The sequence below is a fragment of the Heptranchias perlo genome, chromosome 37 (assembly GCF_035084215.1).
Source record: "Heptranchias perlo isolate sHepPer1 chromosome 37, sHepPer1.hap1, whole genome shotgun sequence".
NCBI lineage: Eukaryota > Metazoa > Chordata > Chondrichthyes > Hexanchiformes > Hexanchidae > Heptranchias > Heptranchias perlo.
In genome coordinates, this window is record NC_090361.1 from 11,363,557 (window position 1) to 11,380,812 (window position 17,256).

The window sequence follows — 17,256 nt, forward strand, 5'->3', positions numbered from 1 at the left end:
CTAAGCCCCCAATATGGTGGCGGGAAGCATGCGCAAATTGTCGGCCAGAAATGAGCCGCCCACAATATTGGCAAAGGTCAAGAAAAATCGATATCCAGTGCCCACGCCCGAAACAGGCTTTAGGCCCTTTGCCTATGCAAATATTTCAAAAACTTACCTTGTTGTTCGCAGGCGGTCCCAAGGTCTGGGTTTCCTGATTGCGGCCAGACGGTTTCACTCAGTAAAACCACACCTTGAGACCACCTGCAGCCAACAAGGTAAGTTTTTGAAATGTACTTACCTGAATGTGGAGCCGGGAGGAGCAGAAGTGATCCTCCCGACCCCACATTTGAAGAATGCAGACCACCGCCACCGCTCCCCTCCTCCGGCCTCTGAACCCCTCCCACCCTCCAACTCCTCGCTCCCCCACCCCGCCCGCCCGCCAGCCTCAGATCTCCCCGGCCCCTCCCACCTCCCGGCCATCGACCTCCTCCCGGCCTTCGACTTACCTCCCTGGGCTTCGACATCCCCCCGGCCTTCGACCTCCTGCCCGGGCTTCGAGCCACCCCACCAGCCTCCAACCACCCCTCCCACCCCGGCTCCCTGCCTCCGATCACCCCTCACTTACCTGAGGGCCGCTGCGACGCTAGAATCAGCCTGATCTTCATTCACTCTTCGCCGGCTTGATGGAAATGAAGCCCGAGGCTCAATATCGAGGGTGCCTTGGGCCTCTCACCATTCAGGCACAGGGATCATTCCCTGCGCTCCCCACCCCCCCCACAAAAAAATGTTCACGCCCGAATTTCTACCCTTGAATACCTGCAAGGCTACTGGTACAGACAGGGTAGATCCTAGAATTATCAAGGAATTACAGGAGCAAATTAATGGTGCTTGGATTAATATTTTTCAGAGCTCCATAAACTCTGGAGAAATACCTGAGGATTGGAGAATAACAAATGTAGTTCCAATATTCAGAAAAGGACTGAGGCACAGCTGAAGTTCACAGTGAAAGATCAAGACTCATTGGGGGTAATTTTCACCTTGGGCGGTAACTAGGGTTACCAACTTTGGTTGAATGTATTCCTGGAGGTTTCATCTTCTGACCTCCTGCCTTCAACTGCCCCGCCCCCACGCTCCGGCCATTGGTCACCCAACATGTCCATCCTCACAGCGCTCCGCCTTCCCAAGCCAATTGGATGATTCTTGACTGTCAGTCAAAACAACCTGTTTTCCCATCTTCAGTATTTTTATAACTAATAAATGAACGTGATCAAAGAAAATGCAAAGAGCAGTTTTTTTAACGCCCCTATGATTTTTCTCCCCGGTTCGCTCATAGCAGTGTTCTGGAATCTTTAATTCCTGGAGACTCCAGGGCAATCCTGGAGGGTTGGCAACCCCAGTGCTAACAAGTGGAGCGGACTGCCCGTCTGCTATAGAACCCTCTATCCGATATTCATTTCCATTGACAGTATAAATGGGTTCAATTTGATGTATTTCTAGAGACGGGATTGGGGAATAGGGTGAGAAGGTGGGATTTTGAGATCAAAAAGAAGTTCCTACAATATCCTATGTTCAGTTTATATAGTTTATATAGTGTACTAAAAGTCTTAAGTCTGCACGCATTTGCTGTCTTCAAAACTGTACTTCCTGTTGTCACGTCTTTGTCACAATTTTATGTCAACTTTTTTTCCATTAGAAATTCCTATGTCCACAATAATAATGGAATCTGCCTATGTAAACTTGTTAATGCCAGTCGCTTCAGTTATGTGTCTCTCAGGTCCTTAACTGGTACTGCAGAGAAACTCCTATGCTCCAACCAATTCTACATCTCTGCTCCCCAAATGATGCTATTTAACTATAGCTAATAATATATAAAATCAAGGCATGATGTAAAAACAAGGACAGACTGAGGACTGAATTGTTCCCTGCCCTCTAACTCCATTTCACCCCAAGACTACATTGGTTTTGACTCTCCTGGGGGTAATTTTAACTTTGGCCAGTGGTGTAAAATGGAAGATATCGGCTCTGTCCCTGTTATACACCCCTCCCGATTTCCTTTCTGTTGAAGTCACTGGCGGGGTGTATAATAGGTGGCAGATCTGATTTTATACCATTGCCCAAAGTTCAAATTAACCTCCACCCTTGTGTGCGACGGTTGGAAGGTCAGCTCGTAAATCATAAAAGGATCTAAAAATGCGACGATCTCAGTTTTGATGTTTCCAGTGCTTCCCCCAAACCACCTACAGATGTCTAGCATTTATATTGGTCGACCGTCATGTTTCACTGGAGACTCCCCAACATTAAACAGCGCTGCTGAGAAGGCAGCGGCAGATCGCAAGAGCCCCAAGCTGGCAAAGTCGGCTGGTGTGTCCATTTTACGGAAAGCCACAACCCCGCCTGCTCCAAGCACGACCTGGATTTCACCCTTCCAACACACCGCAGACTGAGAGGTGCGCTGTCATTTTAAACGGACCAAACCATTCTCCCCGCTTAAACTGCACAGGGTTAAAAGACGACATGGATAGGAAAAAAATCCACTTCTCCCCTCACCACGAATAATCACTGACCCAAAATTGTCCCACAGGGAGAGCGTATGGAAAGGAGCACGGAATGAGAGAAGGGAAATTCCCTCTACTGAATCCAATAACGCACAGTCAGTGGAAGGAGCACTACAAGCGCAGTGAAGTCTAAATATTTCCAGTACGCGCTGGCAGCATGTTTCCTGACCTGTACTCCGCCCGCCTTGTCCCGAAACGCACTGGCAAAGGCGAGGTTTCCCATCACCAATGTGCACTCACAAAATGACCCCCTCTGCGAGGCAAACTATTAGCCCAAAGCCACAGGAGGGCACAGGCAGAGTAAATAAGAGACGTCAATAGCAAACTTGGAACAAGAGAATAAAAAAAACAATGGAAAGTCTAGAGAGTAAAATTACACAAACTCAGCTATTGAAATTTTGATTAATTTTTTTTCATTTCATCTTCTTCCTCTGATTTTCTCCTCTCCTGGGCATTAGGGTTGCCAACTCTGGTTGGTCATATTCCTGGAGGTTTCATGACATGACCTTCCACCTCCAACCGCCCCGCTCAGTCAAACAGCCTTTTTACCCCCCATCTCCGCTATTTTTATAACTAATAAATGAAAGTGTTCAAAGAAAATGAAAACAAAACACACAATTTTTTTCAATGCCCCTATAATTTTTTTTCTCCTGGGCGTTCGCTCGCAGAAGTGTCCGGGAGATTAATCGGTAATTCCTGGAGACTCCAGGACAATCCTGGAGGGTTGGCAACCCTGCTGGGCACAGACTCTAACAGGCAGCATTTGCACTCCAGTACATCGCACAAGTGGACCGTCCTTCATGAGTGTTTCTAAACAACGAGGGTCCAGAGGCTATTGGTGAGGAGGGGTGATGCATCCTCACTCAACACCCACTGAGGGATCACTGGATAGGGATCAGGAATGTGAGACCTGGTTGATTTATCCCCTCCCCATTACAGCTGTACCACTTGCATCTTCCAATCGGACAAGTGACCTTCCTGATCTGTATAGTATCATAGAAATTACCGCACAGAAGGAGGTTATTTTTACCCTCTCAGTCCAGGGCCAGTGTTAGCTGTTCAACTGAAACTACCATCTCCTTTAAATACTGCCCTTCTTGACTAAATCATTGGGAAAGTTTTGTTTAATTTTCAGTTCCTGTTAATGTCCTCGTTGGATCGAGCACCGTTCTACTAACAGACTAACAATAATACCTTTGAGTTGCCATCACTTACCTAATATTACATAAAAGTATCTGGACTTCATGGTTTCCTCTGTGAGCTCAGCGACTGTCAGTACACATTGCACCCTGACACTCTCAGTAGCTCATTGCCACTACAGATCTACTGATAAATGTGACACCGAGTCACACCCAACAGTTGTGGTTACCGACAGGAGAGATAGAGATCTGGGCAAGCTCACAATTTGGGCCGGACTTTCCTAGTTTATTTTGTATTTTTAAGCATGGAGGGGACACCGAGGTTCTGTTTAGTTTCCAGCTGTTTACTGTGATGACCAAACTCCTAAATATTTAATATTAATGGATCGCCAAAAGAGCATTCAGGACAATGTAAATCTCCCTCCCGTACATATAGAAAAAGAAAGACTTGCATTTATATAACGCCTTTCATGACCTCAGGACATCCCAAAGGCAGAATTACATAGAATTACAGAGAAAGCACAGCACAGAAACAGGCCATTCGGCCCAACTGGTCTACGCCGGTGTTTATGGTCCACACGAGCCTCCTCCCACTCCTCTTCATCTCACCCTATCACATGACCTATTCATTTCTCCCTCATTTACTTATCTAGCTTCCCCTTTAATACATCTATGCGATTCACCTCAATTACTCTTTGTGGTAGCAAGTTCCATATTCTAACCACTCTTTGAGTAAAGAAGTTTTCCTGAATTCCCTATTGGATTTATTAGCGACTATCTTATATTTATGGCCCCTGGTTTTGGTTTCCCCTACAAGTGGAAACATCCTCTCTATGTCTACCCTATCAAGCCCCTTCATAATCTTAAAGACCTCTATCAGATCACCCCTCAGCCTTCTCTTTTCTAGAGCTAACTGACAATAGCAGCAAAAGTCCTGACAAACCCGGCAAGTACTAAACAGATTGATATTCAGGGAAAGTAACATCAAGTTGCAGCAAGCAAAATTAAAAAAAATTCATTCTAGGGATAAGGAGGATCCTGGCAAGGCCGGCATTTATTGCCCATCCCTAGTTGCCCCTTGAGAGGGAGGTGGTGGGCCTTCTTCTTGAACGCTGCAGTCCGTGTGGTGAAGGTTCTCCCACAGTGCTGTTAGGAAGGGAGTTCCAGGATTTTGACCCAGCGACGATGAAGGAACGGGCGATATATGTCCAAGTCTGGATGGTGTGACTTGGAGGGGAATGTGCAGATGTTCCCATGTGCCTGCTGCCCTTATCCTTCTAGATGGTAGAGGTCATGGGTTTGGGAGGTGCTATCGAAGAAGCCTTGGTGGGTTGCTGCTGTACGTCCTGTAGATAGCACACACTGCAGATCATGGTGCGCCGGTGGTGGAGGGAGTGGATGCCAATCAAGCGGACAGCTTTGTCCTAGATTGTGTTGAGCTTCTAGAGTGTTGTAGCTGCACCCGTCCAGGCAAGTGGATGGTAGTCCATCAAACTCCTGACATGTACCTTGTAGATGGTGGAAAGGCTTTGGGGAGTTAGGAGGTGAGTCACTCATTGCAGAATACCCAGCCTTTGCCCTGCTCTAGTAGCATTTATGTGGCTGGTCCATGTTCTGGTCAATGGTGACCCCCCAGGATGTTGATGGGAAACTCGGCAATGGTAATGCCATTGAGTGGCCTCCTCAATGCAATATCTACCTCAGAGATATCTTATTAGTTCTCCTATCACAACTTATATTGTGGCAGTAATAACTTGAGGTGGCTTTGGGGTGGAAGTTGGGGGAAATGGGTTGGAGGGGTTAACCACTGCAATCTGACACTGTTTAGATGTGGTGGGGCGCAGTCCTGCCAGGTCTTCAAGGGCACTGGCAATTTTTGGGGGGGGAATGATTATTCTGGTACAATGTTAGGCTGAGGATTTTGAGATGATAGGCCCCATTCACCTCCTCAAAGCCACCAGAAAAAGGACGGTAATTCTGAGGAAAAGCCAGCTCGTCCAGTCTTAAAGGATCCAAAAGAAAACATTGAACTGTTATAACTTGAGTTATATTTGACGGACGGAGTTTATTTGAGATTTAGAACCCGAGTAAAAGAAAATACGACACATACTGAAGCCAGGAAATTCACAGATATTTCCCATCCTAAGCAAACAAATTATTCAAATCCCATGCAAAAATTTTCCCTTCATTATTTTTACTCCTATCATTCCATGAAATCAGCAACAATGAGAGCCATTCAGTGCTTCCCGTATCTCCGCTGCAAAATGCAAAATTGCCGATCTTTACAAACCTTGTATAGGATCTATTTGTTTCCAACTGATCGGCCACTAAGAAACGGCAGCGTGAATCCAGAGTTAAGACCTGACTTAACTGCGGGGTGAAGAGCAGTGAGGTTACCTCGTTCTGGGAGGATCACTCTGCTTCTGAAATTCCCCCCCTAAACCTCTCCGCCTCTCTACCTCTCTCTCCTCCTTCAAGACGCTCCTTAAAACCTACCTCTTTCTCCTCATGCGGCTCGGTGTCAAATTTTGTTTGATAATGCTCCCGCGAAACGCCTTGGGACACCTTACTACGTTAAAGGCACTATGTAAATGCAAGTTGTTGTTGTTCTCTCTGGAGGCAGATTGGTGCCCCCACCCTCCCAAGTCAGGATTTACACTACAACTTTAGTACAGGACGCAGGGGCAAGCAAAACCATTTTGCACTGAAACTAGAGTCACACGGGTAGATTTTCAACTTGCCACCCCGGACGTAACACTGGCAGTGAGGATCAGCCACGCATTACAGAAACCGGCCAAGATTCATTCCCGTCGCTATAACGGGCGGCCGATCCGCAACGGCCAGTCTTATGCCCGGGTGGCAAGTCGGGAGTCCACCCCGCCGGGTAAACAGAGCCAAGAATGGAGTGGTGGGGGGGATTTGTAATTTCAGGCAAAAATAAAAGTGGGTAAAGATTTTGCGCCACTTCTGTCACACGAGGGGAGCGCATTTGAGGGTGGAAAATCACGGATTGGGTGGGCACTGTTTACCAATACCCACTCCCAATATGTCCCAGGAGTGGCACAAAGGAATTTTTATCGCTTAGTTTTTGAGCAGGCTAACTCTTTGAAGAGCTGACCACAACAGCGGGCATGGCGCAGAGGGTCAGCCGCCATATTAACACTATTATGTTCGGGCCACATTATTCCTCTACTGGACCTGTTCCCATGAGTCGGTGGTAATGAATAAACACAGGGAGGTCAGTTTATCACCCAAACGTTACCTGTAGCCCACCGCATTGCACTGATTTACATTTCATACCTTACGTTGAAATTCAAGTCTCACATTCTACACTAGTTTATGCTAATAAACTAAGAAACTAATGCTTGCTGCCACCGATGTCTATACATCTTTACTTTCCATCTTAGCTCGGCATCGACGCTGTATCCAGATCGAGGACGTAGAAATACCCACGTAAATAGCAACAATAATAACTTGCATTTATACGGCGCCGTTAACGTAGTAAAACGTCCCAAGGCACTTCACAGGAGCGTAATTAGACAAAATTTGACACCGAGCCACATGAGGAGATATTAGGACAGAAGACCAAACGCTTGGTCAAAGAGGTATGTTTCAAGGAGCGACTTAAAGGAGGAGAGGGAGGTAGAGAGGCGGAGAGGTTTAGGGAGGGAATCCCAGAGCTTAGGGCCTAGACAGCTGAAGGCACGGCCGAAAATGGTGGAGCGATGAAAATCGGGGATGCGCAGGAGGCCAGAATTGGAGGAGCGCAGAGATCTCGGAGGGTTGTAGGGATGGAGGAGGTTACAGAGATAGGGAGGGGCGAGGCCCAAGGAGGGATTTGAAAACAAGAAACAAGTTGCCGGACCGGGAGGTCAGTGAGCAGTGGGTGAACGGGACTTGTTGAGGGCTGTGAAAGGGTTTGGGTATTGAGGCTAATCCAGAGTGTGATTCAGCGCATAAATATTGGGGAGGAAATTCAACATTGGTTGGGGTGCAAAATGGATGGTAGTGGATCAGCTGTCCATTGTACAGCCTGCTTGATTTTCCTGTCCATTGACTTCAATGGATAATGGCCGTCCGATCCCCACTGCCGCCCGTCAAAGTTGCATTTAGCTCCCCATTGTGTCTATTTTCCATCCCAGATGTGAGGCAGGCATGGAGCACAGTACTGCCCAGCCCTTTCAGAGGTGTGGTCACCGTGAAGTAATGTCTACCCAAAGGCATGAGTCAGGACAATTGTGAATTGTGATGTAACCGCGGAAGAAAGGTATTACAGGTCCAGAGTGTAATAATTACTGGAAAGGCTGCATTTCGGTCAGTGCAGGTGTGGATATAATAAGGAAAGACAAGTGTATAGGGGAAGTAAGAAAGCATGATGGAACATATTTCATGCCCTCAGGACATCCCAAAGCATCGTAGCTAGTGAAATACTTTGGAAGTGCAGTCAGTGTTATCTAACTATTTGTGGCAGCCAATTTACTCACCAGCAAGTCCCACAAATAGCAAATGAAATGAATCACCGGGTAATCTCTTTTAGGCGGTATTGCTTGAGGAAGGAATGTTGGCCAGGGCACCAGGAGAACTTCCTGCTCTTCTTTGAACAATGCCCCTGGTTTCATTTAAGGCCACCCAAGCAGGCAGCCGGTTTAGGATCTCACCTGAAAGCAGCCTGGCGCAGGAAATGCTCGGAGTGAAGACGGAGCAAACACTAGTTTTGAACGGCAGCAGGGCTACATCTGTTGAGTAGAGTGCTGCGGGGAAGGGCAGATCAATAATACAAGTGCGAGGTAACATAAGTGCTGGATCAGGCAGGTTCGGGAGTGTGATGTAAAAGGGGACTTCACACATCGACCAGTCTTTCCTGTTGCGCATAATGCATTAAAATATATTGTTACTGTCCATATATAAAATATACCGTTACAGTCCCTATATAAAATATCCTTTACTGTCCATATATAAAATATACCATTACTGTCCATATATAAAATATCCTTTACTGTCCATATATAACATATACCGTTACTGTACATATATAAAATATCCTTTACTGTCCATATATAAAATATACCGTTACTGTCCATATATAAAATATCCTTTACTGTCCATATATAACATATAACGTTACTGTACATATATAAAATATCCTTTACTGTCCATATATAAAATATACCGTTACTGTCCATATATAAAATATCCTTTACTGTCCATATATAACATATAACGTTACTGTCCATATATAAAATATCCTTTACTGTCCATATATAACATATACAGCTACCTTTGTATATAATGCTCATTGAATGGTAATGTGGCTGGAATCTCACCAGGTAGTGTCTCTAAGTCAGAAAGGCTGTGTATTGTTTTGGGATGTCCTGAGGTCGTGAAAAGCGCTATATAAATGCCAATACTTATCCCTCAACCAACACCACCAAAATCACTTCATATATCCCATTGTTGTCTGTGAGACCTTTTGGCTACCACATTTTCCTACATTACAACAGTGATTACGCTTCAAAAGTACTTCCCAGTTCCACCTGACCACAACCTTGCTCAACACCTCCTCTGTGTTGTCAGGCTGCTTGTCCGGCATCCAGTCCTGGATCAGACGGAATTTCCTCCAATTAAACATTGGGAAGACCGAAGGCATTGCCTTTGGGCCCCGCCACAAGCTCCGTGCCCCAGACACCTTTTCCATCGCCCTCCCTGGCCACTGTCTCGGGCTGAACCAGACGGTTCGCAACCTCGGTGTCTTATTTGACCCTGAGCTGAGTTTCCTATCCCATATCCTCTCCATCACAAAGGCCGCCTACTTCCAGCTCTATAATATCACTCCTCTACTCCCCTGCCTCAGCCCTTCTGCTGCTGAAACCCTCATTCATGCTTTTGTTACTTCCAGACTCGCCTATTCCAATGCTCGCCTGACTGGTCTCCCATCGTCCACCCTTCATAAACTAGAGCTCATCGATAACTCTGCTGTCCGTATCCTAACTCGCACCAAGTCTTGTTCATCCATCACCCCTGTTCTTGCTGACCTAAATTTGCTCCCGGTCCACCAACACCTCAATTTTAAAATTCTTATCCTTGTGTTCAAATCCTTCCATGGCCTCACCCCTCCCTATCTCTGCAACCTCCTCTAGCCCTACAACCCTCCGAGAACACTGTGTTCTTCCAACTCTGGCCTCTTGTGCATCCTCCACTTCCTTCGCCCCACCATTGGCGGTCCTGCCTTCAGCTGCCTAGACCCTAAGCTCTGGAATTCCCTCCCTAAACCTCTCCGCCTCTCCAACTCTTTCTCCTCCTTTGAGACGCTCCTTAAAAACTATCTCTTTGACCAAGCTTTTAATCACCTGCCTCAATGTCTCCTCCTTTGGCTCAGTGTCAGTTTTTGTCTGATTATGCTCCTGAGAAGCATCTTGGGACGTTTTACTCCTTTAAAGGCGCTATATAAATGCAAATTGTTGTTAATACAGTGCTCATTTTTGTGGCACTCAGTGAGGTTCTGGGTCTTGGGAACATTGGGTAGTTTAATGGTAAACTTAAGTCTGAATGAAGCTGCATGCAATGAAATTAATTATTTAGTGGATTATATCTTCAAACAGTAATCATACTTGAAGAGCTTCTCACTGTGAAGAGATCAGATGTGTTCAATACGGATGACAAGTCTATATTATGGTTCTACCACAGACAGGACAATAATTGTTTCAGTTAAAGAGATCAATGCATTGAGCCCTAGCTGAGCAGACTCATTGTATGGTGAATAGCTGGTACCTGTGTTAATCTACGACATTGGATGTTGGATGTTGGGGCAATGCAATACCAACCCCACCATTGAGTTCTTCATTCTTCCTAATCCATAATGCCAAGTTCCGCACCCATGAGGACGGCCTCAACCGGGATCTTGGGTTCATGTCGCGCTACACGTAACCCCACCAGGGGAAAAAAAAGTTATCTGTTTTTAATACAACTGGTCATTCTCTCTCTTTCTCTTCCTTTCGGATGTTTCTCTCTCTCTCTCTCCCTCTCTTTCTTTGGTTCTGGCCGTTTGTATATTCAGTTGTCTGGGGTATCTAAGGTTTCTCTGTCTGAACACTATTCAATTAATTTGATGGCCTTGATAACGGGCAGTTGGAAAGATTATCTGTAATCATCAGGCATTGTTCTATGACTGTATATGCGGTAATTTTCAATGAATCTCGACACTTCACCTGACGAAGGAGAAAGCCTCCGAAAGCTTGTGATTTTCACATAAAACTGTTGGACTATAACCTGGTGTTGTAAGATTCCTTACATTTGTACACCCCAGTCCATCACCGGCATCTCCACATCATAAAAAGCACCATTAAGAGCAACAATGCACTCGCCCAAATATATTGCCTCTCAATCCCATTCACTCTGGGTCCAGTCCACAAACAGCTTCCCTTTGGAATCTACACTCCAGCTCAGGTCTACTTGTTTCAACGTGTTCTCACTTTGACGCAATAGACCCAACACGCACAAACCCAACACTATGACTAAGTATTTCTATTTCTGAATGAGAGGAAAACTCCCGGGAAGCATTCATCAGTTGCTTCATTTGTGTGCTACGGCTGTAAGAACGCAGCTCCCAACCTGTGAGGTCCCAGTTCCCGTGGATGAGGCCAAACTGTCCCGCAGTGTTGAAGCTGTGCTCAGTGGGTGAGAGGAGCTATCTGGAATAACAGGTCCTGAGAGACCACATTTTGGAACATCATGGTGGCAATAACCTCATCGTATCTGATCGTGGGTAAGTGGTTGGTGATTAGAATTGGGGGTGATTACTTCAGAGAAAAGTATTTCTTTTATGTATCATATTTTAGAATGTTGGATGTTGGGGCAATGCAATACCAACCCCACCATTGAGTTCTTCATTCTTCCTAATCCATAATGCCAAGTTCCGCACCCACGAGGACGGCCTCAACCGGGATCTTGGGTTCATGTCGCGCTACACGTAACCCCACCAGGGGAAAAAAAAGTTATCTGTTTTTAATACAACTGGTCATTCTCTCTCTTTCTCTTCCTTTCGGATGTTTCTCTCTCTCAGCACTGTTCTTGGTGGTACAGACACCGCCGTTTACACCGTCCCCGCTTATCACGGGCAGCCGCCTATATTGGGCAAACGGCGATGGCAAATGCGTGTCCATTGCAAAGGCACCGCTTAAACAAAATTAAGCCCGCCCGCTATTTCGGGCAGTTGGAGCAGAATAATTTTTACCTCAGCTGTTTGCACCTTGTTAAAGTGCGAGGACCATTAAGTCCTTTCACGGTGCCTGGTGACCCTTTCACCGTGACATTATTTAAGGGCAAGAGAAGAAAATGACGGTAATGGGAACTGCTTGTACTTGTTCAAATGTACAACAGCAGCCATCGCCACCTCCAGTCAGTTCAAAAGGGAGCTGGGTGACTTTGGCTGATATCGCAGTCTATAAAAGGTAAGGAATCTTACAACACCAGGTTATAGTCCAACAGTTTTATTTGAAAATCACAAGCTTTCGGAGCTTACCTCCTTCGTCAGGTGAGTGAGAGGTTCTAAAATCGCATAGCATATATTAGGCTGGGAGACGATCACAGCAATCAAAGGTGTCGTTGGTGTTCAGACAGGTTAGCTACGGAAAACGTTACATCCCAGTATACTGAATACACAATGGGTCAGATTACAAAGACAGAGAGAGAAAGAGACCCGAAAGGCAGAGAGAGAGAGAGAATGTCCAGTTGTATTAAAAACAGATAACTTTTTTTTTCCGCTGGTGGGGTTACGTGTAGCGTGACATGAACCCAAGATCCCGGTTGAGGCCGTCCTCATGGGTGCGGAACTTGGCTCGACGATTTTGCGTTGTCGTGTGTCTCGAAGGCCGCCTTGGAGAACGCTTATCCGAAGATCGGTGGCTGAATGTCCTTGACTGCTGAAGTGTTCCCCGACTGGGAGGGAACCCTCCTATCTGGCGATTGTTGCGCGGTGTCCGTTCATCCGTTGTCGCAGTGTCTGCATGGTCTCGCCAATGTACCATGCTCTGGGGCATCCTTTCCTGCAACGTATGAGGTAGACAACGTTGGCTGAGTCACAGGAGTATGAACCATGTACCTGGTGGGTGGTGTCCTCTCGTGTGATGGTGGTATCTGTGTCGATGATCTGGCATGTCTTGCAGAGGTTGCCGTGGCAGGGTTGTGTGGTGTCGTGGACGCTGTTCTCCTGAAAGCTGGGTAATTTGCTGCGAACGATGGTCTGTTTGAGGTTGGGTGGCTGTTTGAAGGCGAGTAGTGGAGGCGTGGGGATGGCCTTAGCGAGGTGTTCGTCGTCATCGATGACATGTTGAAGGCTGCGGAGAACATGGCGTAGTTTCTCCGCTCCGGGGAAGTACTGGACGACGAAGGGTACTCTGTTGGTTGCATCCCATGTTTGTCTTCTGAGGAGGTCTATGCGATTCTTCGCTGTGGCCAGTCCGAACTGTCGATCCCCATGCCTCCACTACTCGCCTTCAAACAGCCACCCAACCTCAAACAGACCATCGTTCGCAGCAAATTACCCAGCTTTCAGGAGAATAGCATCCACGACACCACACAACCCTGCCACGGCAACCTCTGCAAGACATGCCAGATCATCGACACAGATACCACCATCACACGAGAGGACACCACCCACCAGGTACATGGTTCATACTCCTGTGACTCGGCCAACGTTATCTACCTCATACGTTGCAGGAAAGGATGCCCCGGAGCATGGTACATTGGCGAGACCATGCAGACACTGCGACAACGGATGAACGGACACCGCGCAACAATCGCCAGATAGGAGGGTTCCCTCCCAGTCGGGGAACACTTCAGCAGTCAAGGACATTCAGCCACCGATCTTCGGGTAAGCGTTCTCCAAGGCGGCCTTCGAGACACACGACAACGCAAAATCGTCGAGCAGAAATTGATAGCCAAGTTCCGCACCCATGAGGACGGCCTCAACCGGGACCTTGGGTTCATGTCACGCTACACGTAACCCCACCAGCGGAAAAAAAAAGTTATCTGTTTTTAATACAACTGGACATTCTCTCTCTCTCTCTCTCTGCCTTTCGGGTCTCTTTCTCTCTCTGTCTTTGTAATCTGACCCATTGTGTATTCAGTATACTGGGACGTGCTGTTTTCCGTGGCTAACCTGTCTGAACACCAACGACACCTTTGATTGCTGTGATCGTCCCCCAGCCTAATATATGCTATGCGATTTTAGAACCCTTCACTCACTCACCTGACGAAGGAGGTAAGCTCCGAAAGCTTGTGATTTTCAAATAAAACTGTTGGACTATAACCTGGTGTTGTAAGATTCCTTACATTTGTCCACCCCAGTCCTTCACCGGCATCTCCACATTATAAAAGGTAGGTGGGACATTGGGCAATGTGTCTCGTGGGGCTTGATTTTAAAAGTCGGCGGGATGGCAGCGTGGGCGCACGGCAAACCCGACTAATAAAAACTCACCTTTCCCTACATGATTGCGACTTAATTGGTGGCCATTAATCTTGTTTCCGGGTTTGCCGTCCGAAAGCTGTGCAGTGGGCGGACTGCGCACCCGCATAACAGGCTGTCAGCTGGAGCATCTGGATTTAAAGGGCCGTTGCTCCTATGGATTTTGCTGGAGCAAAAAGCCAGAAGACCCAATGGAGCCGCACAGGGGCGAGGCTGCTCCAGGATTCAGCGATGCCTCACTTCAGGTGCTACTGGCCGGGGTGAGGAGGAGGAGGGAACTATTCTAACCCGCCGACAGGTGGAAGGGCCCTGCCTCTGCTGCCAAGAAGGCCTGGCTCGAGGTGGCAGAGGAGGCCACCAGCAGTAACAACATCTGCCGCACTTGGGTCCAGTGCAGGAAGCGTTTCAGTGACCTAACCAGGTCAGCAAAAGTGAGTACACTTACTGATTCTCCTGCATTCCGTGTTCCACATCACCGCCCCCACCCCCCAACTCATTCTGCACTGCCCACACTACTCCATCACATCACTCCTCACACCCACTTAAGGCTCATCCTCAACTTACCTTCACTTCCTCAGCACTTCCTCACCTCCCCATTTGTGACCCCACCATTACCGCTCACCCCAATCCTGATCCAATGTGATGTCTCTGTCTCATACTCACCCTCTGATACACCTCTTTCACGGTCAGCCTCACCCAAAGCAATGCATTCATCGGTTGGCTCACCCGTCTGTACTTTCTCCCCTTCTAGGAGAAGAGAGCGCAAAATGCAAGCAGAGGGCAAGGACCGGAGGGGGGCGGGGGGGGGGCCATAACAAATGGTGGTCCTCACAGACGCGGAGGAGGAGGTTCCGCAGATCAGCCGCACCCTCGAGTGCCTGTCCGTCGGGGACGCCGAGACTGGCACCCCACAAACGTCTGGTGACACAACTTTAACATTCATCACACACAACATGAATTGATGTTAACAATGATTGGCATGTTGAACACCTCAGGATGCTCATCGCAACATGGCACATCTGTGATGATGCCTAGTATTGCCTTCTGTTCTCTTACAGGCCGTTCAACGATCGCAGTGACGGGAGAGAGCGATTCCTCAGAGGAGGTCCCGGCCTCTGAGGGGGCACCGTCACATCTGAGCGATCCACCCACCAGCGCAGATACTCGCACCTCGGTGGGTCCTCGTAGTCAGTTAGTTGGGTTGGCACTTGGTGAGTCACCACACACAAGTGAGCACGAGCAGACGCTGGTGGCAGGGGCAGCTGTGGAGAGTCCGCGTCAGTGGGACACTCCTCGCCAGGCTCTGCTCAGCCGGACGCAGATGCTGAACCCTGGGGGCCATCCTTTAAAAGGAGAATGATCGAGGGACGGCAGCACATTTGCGAGGTACTGGAACAGGTGCCATGCAATAGCACAGAGGATGGAGGAGTTCCTGCATCAGTGGAATGGTGGCACAGGGATGTGAGGGAATCTCTGAGATAGTGTCACTGGAATTGTCTGAGATAGTGTTGCATGTAACTGCTGAAATGTCTGAGATAGTCTTGCAGGTAAGTGCGGGAATGTCTGCAATAGAGTGAAGGCTAGCCTCCGTTGAGCTTCAAGCACGGCTCACAAATGAGCCCATTCAGGCCCTGACAACAGCCGTTTGGATTCACGGTGAACAACATTCTGCCGCCTTAAACAGGCAGACAGAAACTTTACAACTGGGCTTCCAAAGCATCAAACATGTCCTCCAAACTGTTCTCCAGCAGGGTGGTAGGAGTGATGTGGGCCTAGTCCAGGAGATGTGGGCCTGGTCCAGGTGCAGGTGGAACAGTCTTTGGAGGGGCCCTCCTGGGCTCCAAAACTCAGAAGGCATAGGCCGAGAGCATCTAAACAGTCCGGCCATGAACAGGAGCAACCTGCCACTATCTTTGCTGCAGCTACAGGGGATGCACCACATCGAAGAGGTAGGAATAGAAAGGCTAAGGATTTGTGATCACGAAGGATGTGCACAAGGATGTCTGACAGACTGTCATGTTTTTCATTTATATTTGGTTTTTGTTAAAGTCACATTAAATTTTATTAATGTCACATTCTCACCACTACTGCCACGTCTTGCCCATTCTTGACTGCCTTTTGTGATAGGGCCCTTTCAAGACCTTCACCATGAACGGCGACACTTGATGCCACCCAGTGGGTCACTTTATAGTGGGTATATGTGTAGTTGCAGGACTGTCTTGTGCAGGGAGCAGGGGCTGGTGTTGGTGCTGGTCTTTCCAGCTGGTGTGAGGACTGGACTCTTCTCACTTTCTGATCTTACGAGAACCGTTCACATATGAGCTACTCCCTGGCCTCACGAGCAGCCAGGTGAGCCGCTGCTCTGCCCATGGGTTCGTCCTCCTCCTCTTCCTCCTCCTCCTCCTCCTGCTCCTGCTCAATGTGGATGGCAGATGTGGATAGTGGATGAGGGGATGGGGCCTCCTCAACCGGTACCCCTCTCTGTTGCGCCATGTTGTGCAGGACACAACACACTACCATAATGCGACCCACTCTCGCTGGTGCGTATTGAAGCGCTCCCCCAGAATGATCGAGGCACCGAAATCGTATCTTCAGCAGCCCTATAGCCTGCTCAATTGTAGACCTGGTGACAATGTGGCTGTCGTTGTATCAATGCTGTTGCTCACTGATGGGGTTCCTCAGAGGTGTCATGAGCCACGTGTGCAGGGGGGTATCCCTGTCCCCGAGGAGCCAGCCCTTAAGGGTGTTCAATGCTTGGAAGAGGCCCGGGATGTTGGGTTCCCTCAGAATGAACGAATTGTGGCAGCTGCCAGGGAATCTGATACACACGTGAAGAAATCTTATGCGGTGGTCACAAACGAGCTGAGCTGATGGAGTGATAGCCCTTTCTGTTGATGAACAGTCCTGGCTCGTGTGGAGGTGCTCGTATTGCTACATGGGTGCAATCGATTGCACCCTGCACCCGTGGGAAGCCAGCCACAGAGTGGAATCCCACTGCCCTCTCCGTCTGGCTGAGGTCGTCCATGGGGAAGTTGATGTACTGCGAGACCCTGTGAAACAATCCGTCGGTGTCCTGCCTTATGCATTTGTGTGCAGACGACTGAGAGACCCCAGCGAT

The 17,256-nt window shown here is 48.1% G+C and overlaps 1 protein-coding gene across 1 annotated transcript in view; it reads left to right on the plus strand.

Annotated features, from left to right (window-relative positions):
* Positions 1-11,404: 11,404 nt before the first annotated feature.
* The window catches only part of LOC137304243 (adhesion G protein-coupled receptor E3-like), a 49,573-nt gene continuing 43,721 nt past the window's right edge, over positions 11,405-17,256 (plus strand). The window contains exon 1 of the mRNA XM_067972798.1: positions 11,405-11,438. Coding sequence (XP_067828899.1) covers positions 11,405-11,438 — 34 coding nt within the window. The remainder of the gene's footprint in view (positions 11,439-17,256) is intronic.